This window comes from Chelon labrosus (assembly GCF_963514085.1).
Source record: "Chelon labrosus genome assembly, chromosome: 3".
NCBI classification, from domain to species: Eukaryota; Metazoa; Chordata; class Actinopteri; order Mugiliformes; family Mugilidae; genus Chelon; species Chelon labrosus.
Window position 1 is genome coordinate 18796569 of NC_140339.1, and position 17410 is coordinate 18813978.

General features: G+C 41.9%; 1 protein-coding gene across 5 annotated transcripts in view; it reads right to left on the reverse strand.

The window, feature by feature from the left end:
- trpm7 (transient receptor potential cation channel, subfamily M, member 7) overlaps nucleotides 1–17410 on the reverse strand; it is a gene marked incomplete at its 3' end in the record, with an annotated part of 35450 nt that overhangs the window by 17643 nt on the left and 397 nt on the right. For 4 of the 5 annotated variants that reach the window (XM_084541185.1, XM_084541186.1, XM_084541184.1 and 1 more), the window contains exons 2-10: nucleotides 9220–9299; nucleotides 8113–8151; nucleotides 7043–7250; nucleotides 6483–6696; nucleotides 5315–5439; nucleotides 5031–5202; nucleotides 3728–3902; nucleotides 2314–2437; nucleotides 1095–1167 (exon numbers count right to left, since the gene is read on the reverse strand). In XM_084541185.1, coding sequence (XP_084397311.1) covers nucleotides 1095–1167; nucleotides 2314–2437; nucleotides 3728–3902; nucleotides 5031–5202; nucleotides 5315–5439; nucleotides 6483–6696; nucleotides 7043–7250; nucleotides 8113–8151; nucleotides 9220–9299 — 1210 coding nt within the window. Of the gene's footprint in view, nucleotides 1–1094; nucleotides 1168–2313; nucleotides 2438–3723; nucleotides 3903–5030; nucleotides 5203–5314; nucleotides 5440–6482; nucleotides 6697–7042; nucleotides 7251–8112; nucleotides 8152–9219; nucleotides 9300–17410 lie in introns of those variants that run through there. The other variant, XM_084541188.1, reaches the window with a different exon arrangement.

Genomic DNA, 17410 nt, shown 5'->3' on the forward strand with positions numbered 1-17410 from the left:
AGGATTAGAGGGGTTAGCAGAGCAGGGCCACAGCAGTAATACAGTCAATTACACACTAATACAGCAACAGAGCAGATTAGACTACAAAGTAAATCCCCGCTCAGTCTAGTGGTCTCTTCCACAGTAATCTGCCTGACTGTCGTCTAGGAGCCATCTGAGTCAAATGATCATAAAACGGTACACAGTATTGATTTTCTCAATGTCTGGAGGTAATCTTACTCAGTTTTTTTCCGATAGTCCACCTAAAATCTATATCTGAAAAGATATTCTAACGTTTATTCAGCTCTTAATAACACTGAAAGGCTGATTTAAGCTTCCCATTTAATAAACAGACCATAAAAGTAATTGCATCTCAGTGGAAAATGGAAAGACATTTGAGCAACACCGAGTGTTTTCTCAACGGGGTTGAGAGCTTTTGTTGCCCCGGGGTCCTTTTGAGGATGAGTTACTGTTCCACCAAGATGACTGGACAAATATTTACCCGAGTGGGCATTTCAGCCACAGGCCTTGGCTTTGTCTTAGGAATGTGTGAACTGGTTTGTCCAGCCTATCGATCAGTCATTGCCACTTACAAATCCTTGGCTTTTGTTTAAACAACCTGGAGCGAGGCTGAACAAGCAGCAAAGACATGCTGCACCTACATCTAGATGTAATCAGTACTACAACCCTCTGTCGACAGAGGGAGGGATGTTTTAACTTCACAGGATTATAAAGCGAGTATTTTCTTCTTTTCACTTTTAGAATAAGAAAAATAAAAAGAGCTAACACAGCACGATGAAAAGACACTAACAGACGGCAGAGAGAAAGAGGAGAAGATTGTAAAGAACCTGGAGCTCCGTGAGTGACAGTGTTGGAATAAGGAGTCCATGTGAATGCGAGCAACATGATCTCCTCAGGAGCAGAAAGAAAAGGGCACACAGGGGGGAAGAGTGTGTTCTAAAAGCATATCTATATCAGAATGAAAACATTACCGAGTCTTGAAATCTTAACCTCCGAATGCCAACAACTGCAGTATGCGAACAGACTGAATCAACTTTACGTGACTTTCTCAGTTCCTTTATTAATAAAGGTTCAGAGAGGAGTCATATACTAACCTTGGAGTAAGGCCCTCAGAATGGCTACATCAATGTCCTGGTGTTCCTCGGAGCTGATGTGAAACACAGTGATCTGTTTTCCAAGAAACAAGAGAGCACATATTAACAGGCTCCCACAGACATTTAAAGTTCATATACCATGGCACCAATTTATACTACTGAATTTCCCACGGGATTAATAAAGTATCTATCTCTAAGTAACAGTGGAGTCTTCAGCTGTTTTCACTGGTATGCGGGAACTAAAATGATTTGGCATTTTTAAACCACATTCACACTGGGTAAATGCATTTATCTAGTTCAGAGGTTCTCCAACTGTGAGTGGAGCGTGGGAGAGTTTAACAGGAGTGTGGGAGAGAGGTGAGACATCGCCTGCAGTTTGCATCAGGATTCGCGCTTCTGCTTGGACACAACCACTCAACCTTAGCACATAAATGTGTCCAGAATCATTTAAGAAGTGTAGTGAATAAAGTTGTCTTTGTTTTGTTTCTTGGCGAAATGGAAGTTATCTCTATATTGGCATGTATTACGTTTCAGTGGGAAACACGCTTCCTCTTCGCCCAGAGACTATTTTTACAGGGGGCTGATAGAGAGCTTGGTCACATGGTGCAACACCAGTCACCCAAAGCTCAGTATAAAACTCAGAGGACTACCAGATGAACAGGCCTCCTGCCCCGACTGTCACCAGGGACTAGAAGTGAAGATTCAATCAAAATCACATTGTTTTATCCTGATTGTGTTTAAGAAAACATAACGCGCCCAGCCTGTTTGTTGGTTTATTTCCAGTATCAAAACAGTGCCTATTGGTAACAGCAAATTCAGTTTGGTGCTAGTGGTGCAAACTTGTCAAAATGTAAACAAATGGAGACCAAAACATTCAGAGCTGTAGCCTAAAGCTAAGTAGCTGACTCCAAAGCAACATAATACTCTGTTTACATCTCCCTGAGCCCCCTCCTTCATGGCAGGTGTTTGTGAAGGGTCATATGGGTGGAGGTAAAGCGGTCTCAGTTTTGCCTGAGTGCTGGTTCACTGCCCTTTCTGAAAGCTGCTCTATTTCCTCTCTATTCATCTGTCGCCTTTAAATGTCAGTTTAATCTGTTAAGTGGCTAATGACCTTTATGAATGTATTTTGCAGTCGCACTCACTGACAACGAGCATGGAAACATGAGAATATGAATAATAAGGGAGAGAAAGTAATTAGAGTAAACTGTATAAAGTATACCAGTTCTTTGCTCTTCATGCACTCCATCAGCGTCTGGAAGAGATGGATGGCATCACTCTGGCTGAAGTTGAACGTCTTCTTGATGGTTGCGATGATGTCCGTCTCCACTCCGTCAGGAAGACCACTGAAGGATAATTACAGTCAGGTTACTGCTATAGTTGCTTTACAGAAGAGATTCAGAGGAGTGGTGAGCACTCACAAGTGGCCCAAAAGTCAAAATGATCTGATGGGGTAAAATACAATACACAATCGTGCTCTCTTCTGTTTCCAAAATGAGCTTCATCTCAACGACCTGTGGAGCATCCGGTGAGTGTAGCGTGTTTTAAAACCAATTACGGTATTACTGAAGTTGGAGATTAATGACACAAACTGTCTCAAGTACACGGCGGCTTATATACTAAATAAAATGGTCAGATTAAGATCAAATTAACTTCATAAGAGCTAGCACAGTTAAAGTGAAAGTCAACTGTTTACTATAAATTTGTTTCATTCGCTGAAACTTTATTTAATCTTACATACATTTGTCCACAGAATGCCACGTCTCAACAGCATTATGTTTAGTATTCCTGTACATGAACTGCACGGACTACTGATGTCTTATTCTACGTGTGGACATATACTGTATAAATAGATTTTAATACGTGGGATAGCATCATAATTATGGGCTTTTATTATGACAGTATAATGCCAGTCATAAACCCACTGCTCTTGATCCATGTTACTAATCCAGACCTTTGTCTCAACAGACTCACAGCTGGATACAAGAGGTCTGATTTGACAGAATCAATAGAGATTATGGTTACCATTCATTTAGCAGGAGATGGTTATATTTAGTTATCTAGTTTAATTAGATCATTATCATCATTCATTATTATAATGGTCATTATTACCATTATAGACACCATTATGTCTAAAAATGGATCATTATCCAAAATCAGTTGCGCTGGTTGAAGTGGTATGGACACATTTAGACTTAAGACTCTATTAGAGTACTGTGGGACGCCGTAACGTACGCACGTAGCCAACGCCAGTGTCCCTTGCGCTCTGCTTCGCAACGGCACGTAATTATATTTCTGGGCTAGGCTCTGCGTAGGTGTCTGCGTTGTTGCTGTAGCCTCTGCGTCAACTTAACGCAGAATTCTAAACTGCCTGCCATGTGTGACTGTCTAACAGCATTTTCTGAACATTTCAGTGATCAGTCAGCAGGTTACTTTTAACTTTACTTGTCACATGTTGATTTTCAGCTGTGTAACAGACTGGGCTGTGGGTGAGATGTTAGAAATCACAAAGACACTACCATCAAAGGAAAATCCCCAAATCGGTAAAATATTCATCACTAACAGCATCATGCTGACAGAAGCATCTTCATTATCAGTGTCCTGTGTGTGTGTGGGTGTGTGTGTGTTCATCCTACCCTCCCTCCTCTGTCTGCTTGTGGACGTAGGCCAGTATGTCAGCAGCACGGCCGGTCCCCTCACACACCACCACTGGGACAGGGGGGCTCTCCTGAAGGTACTCCAACACCGTCAGGATCACATTGGGCCCCCCCTCAAAGATCAGGGCCACAACAGGGACGCCCTGACCAATTCCTACAAGAAGACAGAAAGAGGCCGCTTTAAAATTAGGTTTAATGTTACTTAATTCCCCTCAGCTACCATCATGGATACAGCTCCACTCAAGTAGAGATGATAATGTCCATCTCACTGTCATTAACAATAAAACGAAGGGTATGAAAGAGTATATATAGTTATTTTAATGAGAATATTAGCTGTCAAATTATAGACTAAATAATCATATACACTCATTTTCTGGTTCATTAGGTACACTAGTGTAAATGAATGATTTTAATACACCCTAGGATTAATATAATGTTCAGTTTATGATGAAACAGGACGACAAATGTGGTAATTCATAAATCATTCTGAACAATAATCCTATAATTTGTGATTAAGAAGTTGAAATATTATATTAACTTTCACACCGAAAGTGTAATTCTCACTCAGGTTGTTCTAAACAGTCAGGTTAATTGTGCATAGATCAGACTGTTGGCGTCTTTTTCATGAATTATTTCCAGGAAACCTCAGGCACATTTGAACCTGCTTAAAATCTGCAGTCGGCAGATCATTGGATTTTTCCAGGAAGAAAGTCGTCACTCTCTTCCAACAAGTCAGAACCTATCCAGTAACACCATGCACCAAATGTTGTTGTTTTTCTTAGTCACTGAAGAACAAATGTTTGTTTGAAAGGAAAAAGAGCTTAAAATGAGTTTGTAATTTAATGTGTGTATCTGCATTTCGTTTTAATATGAATGTCAAGTCACCCTAGAATTTTCATTATTGATTGGCATTATTAACGGTAAATAATCATTAATTGTCCTTGTCTGAAGAAAGAATCTATGGTGGATGGCGCCTTCCTGCTCACTTCTGAGTACTAGTCAATTATCAACATCACAATGCAAGAACGCGATATAAGAAATTAACGCTGAAAGCAAAAGAACAGGGGGCGCACTTGGATTATTAAATAATGATAATGATATTAAATAATAGGACAGAAGCTTTAAGTCAGTGTGGGAAGATGTTTGCAGGCGTATTTTACATATCAAGATATAGATTTCAGTCATTTAATGGGCCAAGTGTGCGGAGGAGGTGCGGCCATCTGAGACCCAAAAAAACACTATGTCATTGTCATGGAAACTGCTGCATCGCTGGTTTTCTTACGCGCATGTATTCTTTGGAGGTTGATGTGCTTCTCCAGGTCCCGCCGCAGCTGGACCTCAGCACCGTATCTGCCCACCGTCCCATCGTCCACCAGGAGGAAATGCGAATGCAGATTGTTGAGAACGTTCAGTTTGCTGAGAGGATTCAGCAGCGTCTGATATGGAGCAATAATCTGTAGCGAGCAAAGGAAACCATTAGAAGAGTGGGAGTAAAGCAGAAAAGAGGAACATAACCTATGAGCTTTAGAAAGATGAGTCAATTGTATTTTAGGAGTTGCATCTTACATCTCTGCCGATGAGGTCGTTCCTGTTTTCAATGACTCCCCACGGTGCGATCCCGATAGTGCAAATTTTCTTTGATGACCTCGAACAGTGTTCTTTGAGAGCGTCTCCCACGTGCTTCGCCACACCTTTGAGGAGGATGCCATGAACAAATCAATTATTCATTATTTCTTAAACAGGTTTTGAATTGTGACTGGAAAATAAAAAATAAAGAGGATCGCTCAAATCTAGTAAAAGTGAGATAGATCCCTTCAACCACGCCTGTGAAAAGAAAAGTTCAAAACACCAGAAGAAGATGCCGCCGATGAGGCATGTCAACAACAACTGCATTAGTCCCAGAGCTGTTTGTGAACCACAATCCTCAGCTGATTTTGTGAGCCAGGAGACCATCCCAACTGGCCAGGGTGCCAGAGTGGCATTAAAAGTAATCACTGGTCTGGGTAATTGACCCCGTGAGTAATATTTTAAACACTATGATCAGACCACAGCATCTTAACGCCGCGCTGTGGCTGCAGACACACCTCAGCTACGACTCCCAGCCAAATGACACGCTTAGAGGTCGGTATTACAGCTTTCTGCTACATCAGCGCATCACGTTCGGGGTGACCGTGAGTTTGTGTTGGTCTCCGTACAATGTGGGTGTTCTTAAGGAAGACCCTTCATTTAATATTTGTACTGAGACAGAGGTGTCAGTACTTATTTATTCAGTCATGCCAATATCAGTGGTACAGTTCAAGTGAGTTTAGTCTGCTGATTCTATTTCATTTCAGTCCAAAGTTTAACTGAAATTGCTCGTGCGGTTTCTTTGGTCAAACAAGGACGACGACAACTATCAGAAACACAAAGCACTAAAACCAGTTGGATGTCAAGCAATGTCACGTGTGGACCTATGGAAACCTGCAGCTGATAGACAATGACATGTCTACTTCTGCTGTGGCCATCACTTCCTTTCTTCTCGGCACGGAGGTCGACATGCAGAGAAATCGCGTTTAACAATGACTGTTCCAGTTAAAGGACTGACCCTGCTCCAGGTAGCGCACAAACAGTTTCCACTACTATTAGAGAAACGGAGCTTTAAATGAAATGCAACTGAAAGTAAATAATACCTGAGAGCAAAGTGCTGTGTATTGAATTAAACTGACTTTCCCTGCAAATAACAAAAAGTACGTGCCTGTGTTGACCCCTCCGGTGAGGATCCAGGCCCCGGTGGTGACTGCAGCTTTGATGAGGCCCTTGCCCACCACCTGCTTGATGCGAGGGTGCAGCTCAAAGTTCTGAACTCCCCCGTGGACAGAGATGAGGATCTTGGGAAGCTCCATATGCCACTCCTTCAGCATCAGCCGCAGGATGCTCTCTGGCCGCGAGTCGTGGGACAAACGCACATACTGTCCACAAGTGAACATGAGAAGAAAAATTATGATAAGAATAGGGAAGAAGCAGAACATTCACATTTTTGAAGCCAAAACCAATAAATGTTTGGGAGCTTTGCTTGAAAAATGAGCGATTCATGTTTGTCAATCCATAATTCTGTAAATAAATAGTTTTTGTTTTTTTTAATAATGTGCAGGAATAAAGCCATTTTTTTTCTTTAAAGGTTAAAGTTATCGAGTCAAGTGTGAAGTGGTTGTTTATCTACGACAGACTCATTCAACAGAGTCCTTTAATACACTTTAATGGACCATTTCCTCCATAAAAACATGCCCTCCAGCAGAGGGGAGCTTGCCCTCTTACCTTGGCTCTGTACGAGTGAGACCCTCCCTGGAAGTTGATGACACCATAGGCGTCAGTGGGGCTCTCCTCTGTGTGTTTTTCCACCGACCACTCCTCCAGCTCGGGCATGGACAGACTGGGATTTTCACCCAGCTTCACGTCCGAGTACTTGGTGGCCAAGCTGGCTGTGAAGCCAACATGCTGCCGCACCAGCCGGCCACAGCAGCACCTTGAAGATGAACAGAGCAGTATTAAATGTTAGTACAATAACATGACGACAACAATATTAACAAAAAGGTGTCAAAAGCAGAATAATATATAAGAGCAATTAAAAACACACTACAAAGAACATGAATCAGTTTCACATCCTTCAGCCAACAGTAAAGAAAATGTTTCCATACTAAAGGCTCTACAATGACCACATTAATCATTACTAAGCAAGAATGAACCTTTACGACGTTCAGGTAGTCAAATAAGAGATCAGATAAGACATAACTTTAGTATCTTAGACAGACTAGTAAACCACATTTTGCTACAATCTGTTTGCAACAGTTGCCGTCTGCACTGATAAAACCAACGGGCAACAGCTTGAAGTAACCTCTGTCTGAGATAAAGACAGAAGCTGACACAGTGTTTCAAAGATTACCAAGAATTTGGTAGAATTCAATCATTTAACACTCAACATCTGAAACACCCAAAGCCTGAGTTTGATCATTAAATAAATCACACAGATAAAAGAAATATATGAATATAAAACTATAAAAAAACTTTTATTTTAACCTCTATTGTGACAACAGGCTTTACTTCTGATGAGCCTCATAAATCACGTGTTATTATTGTGGCAGATAAACACCAACCCACGCCGTTTAGTTTTGTCAGCTTCCATAATTGCCTCAGGGGAGAATATGCATCCTGACACACAAAGCTGGAAGTTAATTGTTTCCTGAGGACGGTTACTGTTCATTGGAACTGCACTTGAGAAGAATTTGTCTCTGGGATATTTCTGGTATAAACTAACCTGATAGCACGGATCCACTCAGGCTAATCCTGTCAGGTAACAAGGAATGAGTGAAACAGTGACGAATACTTACCGGACTAGCTGCTGGCAAATCTGGCATCCTGGAAGGCATCTGGAAGGAGTTTCACACAAATGTGATCAGAGACTTATTTCAATATAAATGAATCGTGACATAAATGTGATTAACAGCGATAAAATAGTTTTAAATAGAGAGGGCAGTTCTCGGCAGACAAAGTTGTTTGAGGGCTTTAAGGAAGGTTATCTATCAGCTGGGCAGACGGCCTGGTTAGGCTGGCCTTTAACCCAGAGTTGTGAAACCTGCCAAGGGGACTCTCACTTTTACTGGTGTCACATGCAGGCCTTTGGCCTAATGTTAAATGAGCCTACGTTCACAAACACCTTCCAATCATCTGGTAGCAGAAGCACGTACAGATGTTAGTGGAGAAACGCCAGGAGCAAATCATTGATGTAAAAGAAAACAGGAAAAAAGTCACCCAGGACCATTGAGTTTACAAGAAGAGAACAATGCATCCAGCTTCTTGAAACTGTAACTAAAAACAGAAATGGCTTACGAGCAAAGAAGGCTGTTAAACAGTAAATATATGGAGCTGTGGGGAACCAAATGACCAAGAATTTAACAAATTAAAGGTCCCTTTTTCTGTTTTTCCTTTATAACTAGATAAATGTCTGTACCAGCTACTGTACCTTTAAGTTAAGTGCTTCACATGCACACAGTGTACATTGTGAATAGTGTGCCCCTCATGACAAGCCAAGAATTGGCCTACATACAGTTCTAACACCGCTTTGTCACATTCCAGTAAATCTGCAGAAAACCTGATGCTTCCCTCTTTTTACATTTAATATATCAGTGCACAAGGAAACAAAGACAGATACAAGTTTCATGAACTTCAAAGCAAGAAAACCGTCCAAATGAGGAAACCCCAACTTCCTAAAACGGCAAAAATAAAGCCGCATCCTCAAAACTGGCAGAACATATGATGCACAGGTTCATCACTGGCCTTCCCTCTCACTTGCATGTGTAATTATAGTGACAGACATAAACATTAAAACAGACTCATTCAGAGTAGTGGTTAGGGTTTGGGCCTTCTTTAACACACACCATGCAATTACACCGTTTCCATGGCTATCACCAGAGGACTCACTGCGACGAGGCACATACCTGTGGGGGTCCTTTGACACTGGAAGTATGTACACACATTCCCTCTTGGTGAAAGTGCTTTCTATCCAGGGTTTCTGGGACTGTGAACAAAAAGAAACAGTAGCTGTGAGCAGAGGACTGAAGTTTGTTATGTTTGCATTCAATGGATACAAGATACAAGTCTTCTGAACATTGCATGAGCAAAACAATGCTGACAAACAAGAGAAAAACTGGGATATAAGAGATAGGTTCAGGTTTTAAATCTCAAACATCCTTAAAACACTAAAAGAAAGGATTTTGCATACAAAAACTAAAAAACCATTTAAATTAAACATCATACAAACTAGAGTTTAGAAGTCACATTGGCAACAGATTATCCAGCAGTGCTAGAAACAGCAGTAAAACATTCTTTTTTTAAAGTTTTTCATAAAAAGGGTTTATGTTCCAGGAATTTTCAATTAACGCCTCGTGCCTTATTGTTCGGCTCAGAGGGACCTGGGGGCGATTAGCTCCATTAATCCCTCTCAGCACCAAGAGGGAAACCTGCACACACCATCACCTGCTTAACACCAAAGCATTTCAACAATTCCTGAAACTCTAACAATAGCATTACAGGCATGATTTCCGCTCTGCACATGACCCTCAATGTCAGCATGTTTTTGGATATTAACAAAATGGAAAAAAAGGTGATCTAGAAGAGTTTAGATGACTTTTTCTTTTCTTATCTAAATCATTATCAGCGTTCAATTCTGCCTACAACAAATTCTGGTTTCACTGAAACCTCTCAATAAACAGGTTATCCCACCGCTTGACAAGTGTCACCGAGTCGCTGAGTGTGTACCTGGATGTCCTCCTCTTCATCTCTGTGTTTAAGGGCTTTGTACAGGAACATAACCAGGCTCCTTCATGCATCTCCTGGACAAACCACAGTCACCACAGCCTCCCGTGAGCTCTGGATCATCAACAACAACTACTACTCGCTACGGTCTTGAAGATGTGCACGCAACTCCCATGGAGGTCTCAAAGTCTACAGCGACACGGTTACCGCACAGATCCGGCCCGAGTTAAAAGCTGAGTGATCAGTGAAGAGGTTTCAGTCTCCAAACTCCATCCACTGTTAATCTGTAAGAAGCCACTCAGGGGGCAGATGAATGTGTCTGAGACAAACTAGATATTATACTTCAGCTAGGGAGAAAGAGGCGAGGGAGGCGGGGGTGTGGGAGAGGATTACTGGATGGCAAAGGCCTCAATGATATATATACCTGGTTGTCTACTGATGATACACCACCAACTGTGATTCATGCAGCACACACAAAGGCGCTCACAACAACTTGGGCCCCGCACTTACCCTTTAGGAGGCCTCTTTTATTTTGAAGCTGATTTCCCAGAGAACAGACACAAAAGTTTAAAAAAAAATAAACAATAAATAAAGTAATGTTGCTAATAAACTGGCCTCAGTAAAGAACTTTACATCAATGAAGCCCACATACTGACTTTTCAAGCGGAAGGATGCTGAGACTTTTGAACATGCCACTAAGCTTATGACAACCTTTATTACTACCTTAACATTTGAATGGCAGCTCTTTCATTTTTAAAGATTTTCTGTGAGGGTATTTTTGTCTTAATTCATCAGTCATTAATGGAGAGGCAGGTAGGAAACTAGAGGAGTTATATTTACATCGAATACATCTGTATTATGTGACAACAATAACATCTAGCACTAATCGCACACTGCTGGAGACATCGGCGAGTTAGGAAATTGTTATTTATTCAGATAAAGGTCTTAAATCTTAGAAAAGTTGGTCATTTTAATTTCCATTTATGCTTTAAAATCTTTTCGCACCGAAATTTAAAATATTCTTCTCAAATTTCATCACACAAGCGTCTGTCAACGTTAGCATTTGCTGCAACCTGGGAAAGTTTGTGATGAGTGTGATGTTTGTTGTAGGTGTAAATTATTATCTTGGCAGAGGGAATTATTGTCCCATTCTATATGTTTAGGCTGAACCTCCCCCCGAACCCTTAGTTAACAGAAAGTTTAGAGCAACCTTCAATTATCAGAACCACTTATTTAGAGGTGAAATAAAATGTGAGTGGAGCTAAATGGTTGATAATAATCCCAAAGTCCACACGCACAGCTCTGAGAATACGACCACAGTAGTTTAACGTATTGGAAAACTCCCTTATGAAAGCATCTGTAAAGTTTTAAAACAGTCTCCAGTCCTTTTTAGATAAGCTGCTAGATGAACCAGCTCCAAGTTCACATTTAACGCAGCGTCAACAAGAATAATTCTGAAAAATGTGCATGTCTTTAATATGGGCATTGGCTTTTTAAGTCTCATATGACATCTTCATGACGAGAGAAGTTTGTGTTAGTACAAAACAGTACTTTACATTAACTTCTTGTACAATGAACATATGACATACAACAAAATGTGAAGATCTGTATAAAGCAGGGCAAATACATCTAATAATGTGAACTGGTAGATGTGATATCGGTGAGTTAATCAGTCAGAGCTCATAGGAACATAATTATTAAGGCTCATTCAAGGGGCGTACGTACACAGGAAGGGACTAACAGCTTTTGATAATATGAAGCGGGGCGGGTACCCGGTTGAAGTATCCTCAACTATGAGTAGACACAGTTGACCCTTTGATGGCCTCCTGATTAGTCTGATGACCACCAACCATAGGGCTCCTGCCCTTTGTCAACTTCCTATTTTCCCGTTGCTAGGTTAGACAAACAATGTGAGCGTCCATTCCCACAGCAAAACAGTGAAAACCTATAGACTCATAATTGTGATTCATCAAAAAATGTGAAAAACATATAGTCAAAAACAAGAGTGATTTCAGTGAAGGAAAAAACCAAAAACTGGTGACAAGATTAGTCTTTTTTTTTTTTTTCTCCAATGTCAACTTGCTAACGTTCTCACCTCCACATTACCTCAAGACCAGGGTTGGGCAAACTTTTTGGCTTACACTGGGTTTTAAAATTTGACAAGAAGGGCCGGACCAGTAGCTCACCATGGGTAAATTAATTTGAATTGGTTGGGAGTAGAGAGGATAGACACAGATTAACCAAATGTCGGTAGTGTCTGGAGTTACTGGTATTGCAGGATAAAGACAAGATGAATGGGGTTGTCAGGACAATTATATAAATGCTCAATTGGCCAGATTGACTCTAACTTTCAACATTTTTCTATAGGAATAGACCCATACCTGGTTATTGGCTGTCTAACCTAGCAACAGTAACATAGGAAGTCAGGACCTGACAAAAGGTGGGGGCCCTCTGGTCGGTGGTAGGCCAACCAATCAGAAGACCAACAATGGGTCAATTGACCTTTGGCTAAGCCCCGCCCCCCTTAGTTACTGTTGCTACGTCCGACATTCTCTTCTGGGCTGTGGTTTTCTGGTTATCTATAAGGCTCTGGTATCAACATGGCTTATGCTGTGACAGCTCTTCCTGCTGAACTTTTGTCAAACTTTTATAAAGCAGCAAATAAAGTGTCCGATAGAAGTAGGCAAAAGGGGCTGCAATATGCGTTCGAAGGCTATATTCAGGACATACAAGTGAAACGCAACGAACAACAAGGCATCCAAACAGAAGCAAAAGCATACCGGTCACAGTCAAAAAATGAACCACCGCATATCCTATTAATCGAGACGGAGGCTGGGACTGACAATATCAAGGAGCAACACTGTTCATGCAAAGCTGGGTACGTCTCTATTCACTTCTATAATCGTTATTACGAAGCAAACGGACTAACGTTACGCACGTATAACGTTGTATTTCTTCAGCGTGTGCTAGCGTATCAACAACTATGCAACTTAAGCTGTAACGGTGATGTTTTGGTTAGCTCCACAGGGTTTTGCGCGCACATCATTGGGCTTATCCATACCCTGGATATATACCGACAGTATAGCCTGCCGAGACCGAAAATATGAGACGCCTGCGTTAAAGTCAATGGAGCGCTGTGAAAAAGTGTCGGACCCCTGTGGGAGCTGTGATTGGTCAATCTACATTCTAGGGCGGGGCTTAGCCAAAGGTCAATTGTGGTGGTGACCAATGGGAGTTCTTGATGCAAACATAGTCAGAGTTCTTCAAACGTTTAAACACTGTCCACAACTTCGGTTCCTCCAACCTAAATGTACCAGCTAATAATGGACATATAGTGTCAGGTGGATCCAGGTGGAGTAGTGGTGGTTATTGTTGTTTGTCGTCAGAAATATACAAGTGGGTTACCCAGGCGACCAGATCCACTAGTGGCAACTGTCGGCTACAAAACTATGGACGATGAACTAATCACTTGATGAGTATCTGTGGCTTTAGTGGTGTTTTCTATGCAATGAATGCATCACTTACTGAATGACAGTATGTTTAATCTTATGTTTATTCTTTATTTTCCATAAAATTTAGTTTGTGGACTACCTAATATTTGCACAATACTGTTATCTCTGCTTTCTATATCTCCACAGCTGGTCACGGTGCTCATGTTAACTCAGCCAATCTAATTCACAATGTTTACTTCCACTACCTGCTGAACCAGTGACATGTGTGCGACACACCCGACGACTTAATGGAGGTCGCATTGGAAGAATTCCTTTCTGTCCTTTTGATCCAACGCAATCTCACAAAGTGTTAATGGGGAGATAAAGCAGGAGTGTGCCCTGCTAACCTGTAACCATGGCACCTGAGAATGTCAGGCAACAAAAGACTTGAGCTTAAAGCCCCTGCCAAAAACACACTCTCCCACTTCCTCACTCGCCTCCTCCCTCCCTCTTCCTCTGAGATCCAGGTTTTATGATTACTCCGTTCCTGTAGAAAATACAAACCCTACACTTTTCTGTCCTTTTGTTGGTTAGTGTGTTTGTGGGAGTGAATGCATTCATGCAGAGAGACAGTAATCTGATCACTTTCTCTTCCGACTGTACCCCAACAATTCACAAGAGCACGCTCTCTTAAGTGAGAAACCGTGCCAGTTGAGCCCTTCCTCCCCCTCCTTCTTTTTCCCCAACAATGTAATGAGGCTGGTTGGTCGACCCATCGTTCCTCTGGCCCTGTCTGACGTAATACGGGGAGAGATAACATCTGCCCTGGCAATTCTATTACCCATTAGAAAGACTGGAAGCAGTGGGGTCAGCACTTTAGCGTGAGCTGTGGCCAAACAGAAGACTGGTTCTCAGGGAAAAAGCAGACATAAAAAAAATAATACACTCCCTCGTTTTACGTTTGTCCTTGTTTACTTTGATTAAACTGATTGTCCCATAGCTCCGAGCAAATTTATACGAATATAATATATTTTACTAGAAGAATTACAACAGCACCAGTGGTGAACGGCAGTAAGCATGCACTCAGAACTGGGGCATCCTCCACGGTACACTGAGCTAAACCTCTTGGCGCGAGTTTTTCTTTCCATAACCTTAATTCCTTACCGCTGTTCTCTTCGAAATTGAAACGAATCAAAGAACAAATCCTCATCGCTGATATAAAAATTTGAGAAAGGTCTGCAGACAACAAACCAAGCAAGGAGTCTGAGCTTCATTTGAGACTAATTCAAAGTCAAGTCTTTTTTTCTGACGGAGCAGGTGGAAAGTCAAGAACAGCGACGTGCACATAAATAAAAAGGAAGCACACCGGCAGATTTTAACACATGCCCTTTGAAGCTGTAGGCCATGCAACATTCCTTCAAGGCAAAGTATAAAATAAAAAGGCAATACTTCACATTCTTATATATGTGAGTGACTACACAGTTATTATTTGGGCAGCGGCCCTTTAAACAAGAAGTTAGTAGGTGCAATTTACCAACATTGATGAAAAATCTAATCACAATATTCAAATAATTTCTCAGATCTTATTCTAATATCAAAATCTTACACATCTGCACAGTCCACCAAGAAAAATGTCTGTGCTTCCCTGATTACAGGTGTTAAAATATAGCTTTTCTTTTTTCGATAAATTCAAAGCGGGATAGCATGCATTGGTGACCTTAAATGAGAATATATCAAACGCACTGAGACACATTAACTGAAGCAGGCCTTATCAATTGGCAATCCTTGCCAGATCTTAGCTGTCCCGAGATGTAGGACTATAAAAGAACGTTAAATGAGGGGAACGAGTTCATCAAAGCCTTCAGATAAGATTCCTGGAAGGCTACACACAGAAGCCCGTCCAGTCATGAGACCAAAGTGTGATGCTCTCCAGCTTTCACACTGTGGGCAGAGCTCTGAAAGACTGCACGGCATGGGCTCATGCAATCCTAGCATGCCACCCCGAGTCCCACCTCCAAGCAGATGTATAACCAAGTGCTGTAAAGCATGTGATGGCTTCTCTTCTCAACATATGTGAGTCAGTGAAAACTAGTGGTTTAAATATAGGGGATAGCAGCAGGGACAGTCCTGAGTTATTGAATGTAAACTATGATATAAAAGTACAAACATGCATGTTTATCTTTAATTATTTTATATGGCCTAATAGCTGGAACATAAAATATGTAAGGAACACTTAGTTTGAATCAACAGCAGGATTCGTTCAGCAGATCAGAGCGCACACACACACTAGCTAGCCATGTGCCTGATCATGAGCTACAGCTCTGGAGAGCGGGGGGTCACAGTCAGCTGGTTACTACAAGGGAGCGCTCCATTCATAAAATCAATAAACTGCAACCAGTCCAGGGCCGCTGGAAAAACTTTAGCAGTCAACTTCAAATGGATCGGAGTGCGAGGTAACCGAGTTCAGAGACACCGTCACAAACAAGTGTGCTGGAGTCTGTTCTGGAGGAGAACGAAGTGACGCAAGACCATTTTCTTCCAGCTCAGACCACTAAAGCCCAAGCTGATGTCCAGTTAAATCACCCACCGTTACGTTAGAGACTGAGATTTGTAAATTTGTAATAAGCAAAACACCATCAAATCGTAAGAGAAATAGATCAAATCGTGCTGACGGCCCGATGAGCCAGCGTTAGTTCAAATTGTGCAGCTAGAGTCGGACGGCTCAGAGAAGCAGCACAAGAGTGTCCCTCATCCAGAGGTAAGCCGGGACATGTGATCGGCTCAGCCAGAGCTGTGGGAAATGAAAGGCAAAAGACGGGCTGCGTCGGTTCTGGGGTTGCATCGCATGTAATCAATATGTCCATACCGTGACGTGTAATAGGAGATTAGATACCATTACATCATACAGGCCAGAACATATTTAAACAACACCATCTGCCATGTGTGTCAGCTTGACCTGACTTAAATTAAACAATAAAATCTGTCGTTCTGTTATCTGACGCCTGTGGAGTGATATGGCAATATGAAGCATACGAACTGTACCAGGCTGTCTCTCCCTTTAGTATCTCAAGGGGTATTAGGCCACCGAGGGCAGCGGACTGATCAAATGTAGGAGCACGCAGCTAGCATGACTGAGGTGAGAAGGATGGATGTGTACACCGACGGAGAACGCTGTCCAGTTTGCTGACTGCTAACCTAAACTAGCCTCTTAAATGCAGAGTATGTTATCATTGGAGATATCATCAATATCATCCAGCTGAGCACTATCAACACTGTGGTTAAGTGTGAGTCATAGCCGTGGCTACAAGCCATCACCTCCTTTCATTTTCCCTGGTTCTGCTGAATGGGAGTAGACCAGGCAGGAAATTCTTGGAAAAGGAAAAAAACAAAGAGGAGGCCGTGGTTGTCACGAAGACGAATTACAGTAACTACAACTTACAAACCAACACTGATGTTGAGTCAAGTCTCGAGCAGGCCTGAAACATTCACCTCACCAAGCAACAAATAGTGGACGCACAGGACTTCAACTGAAAGTCTGAGATAATAAGTGCACTATAACAATAGCTCCTAACCATGAGCGACGCTGGCGGAATAAAACGCAGTTTGAAGAGACTTGGCAGCCGCTCAAGGTGGCATTGACTCGTTACTGGCAATGACAGCGTGTCTTGTCCGACATCTCAGACAGATGGAAGTAGTGTGTCTGGAACAAGTGCCAGCTGCTCTGGTCTGTGCTCTTCTAACTACGATGTTATATCTGGTATCTGCTTGCCAGATCAAAACCTGTTATGACAAAGACAGCGCAGCTAACATCAGCCAGCTACCGCAGCTGCTGTAGCTAGTTAGCTTACGTTGCCTAGCATTTAGCGCTAGCGAGCTAGCTATTTAGCTAACACCGCCAGTGTGTGGTTTGGGGATTTTTTCGGCTAGACACTGTGTCACCGCG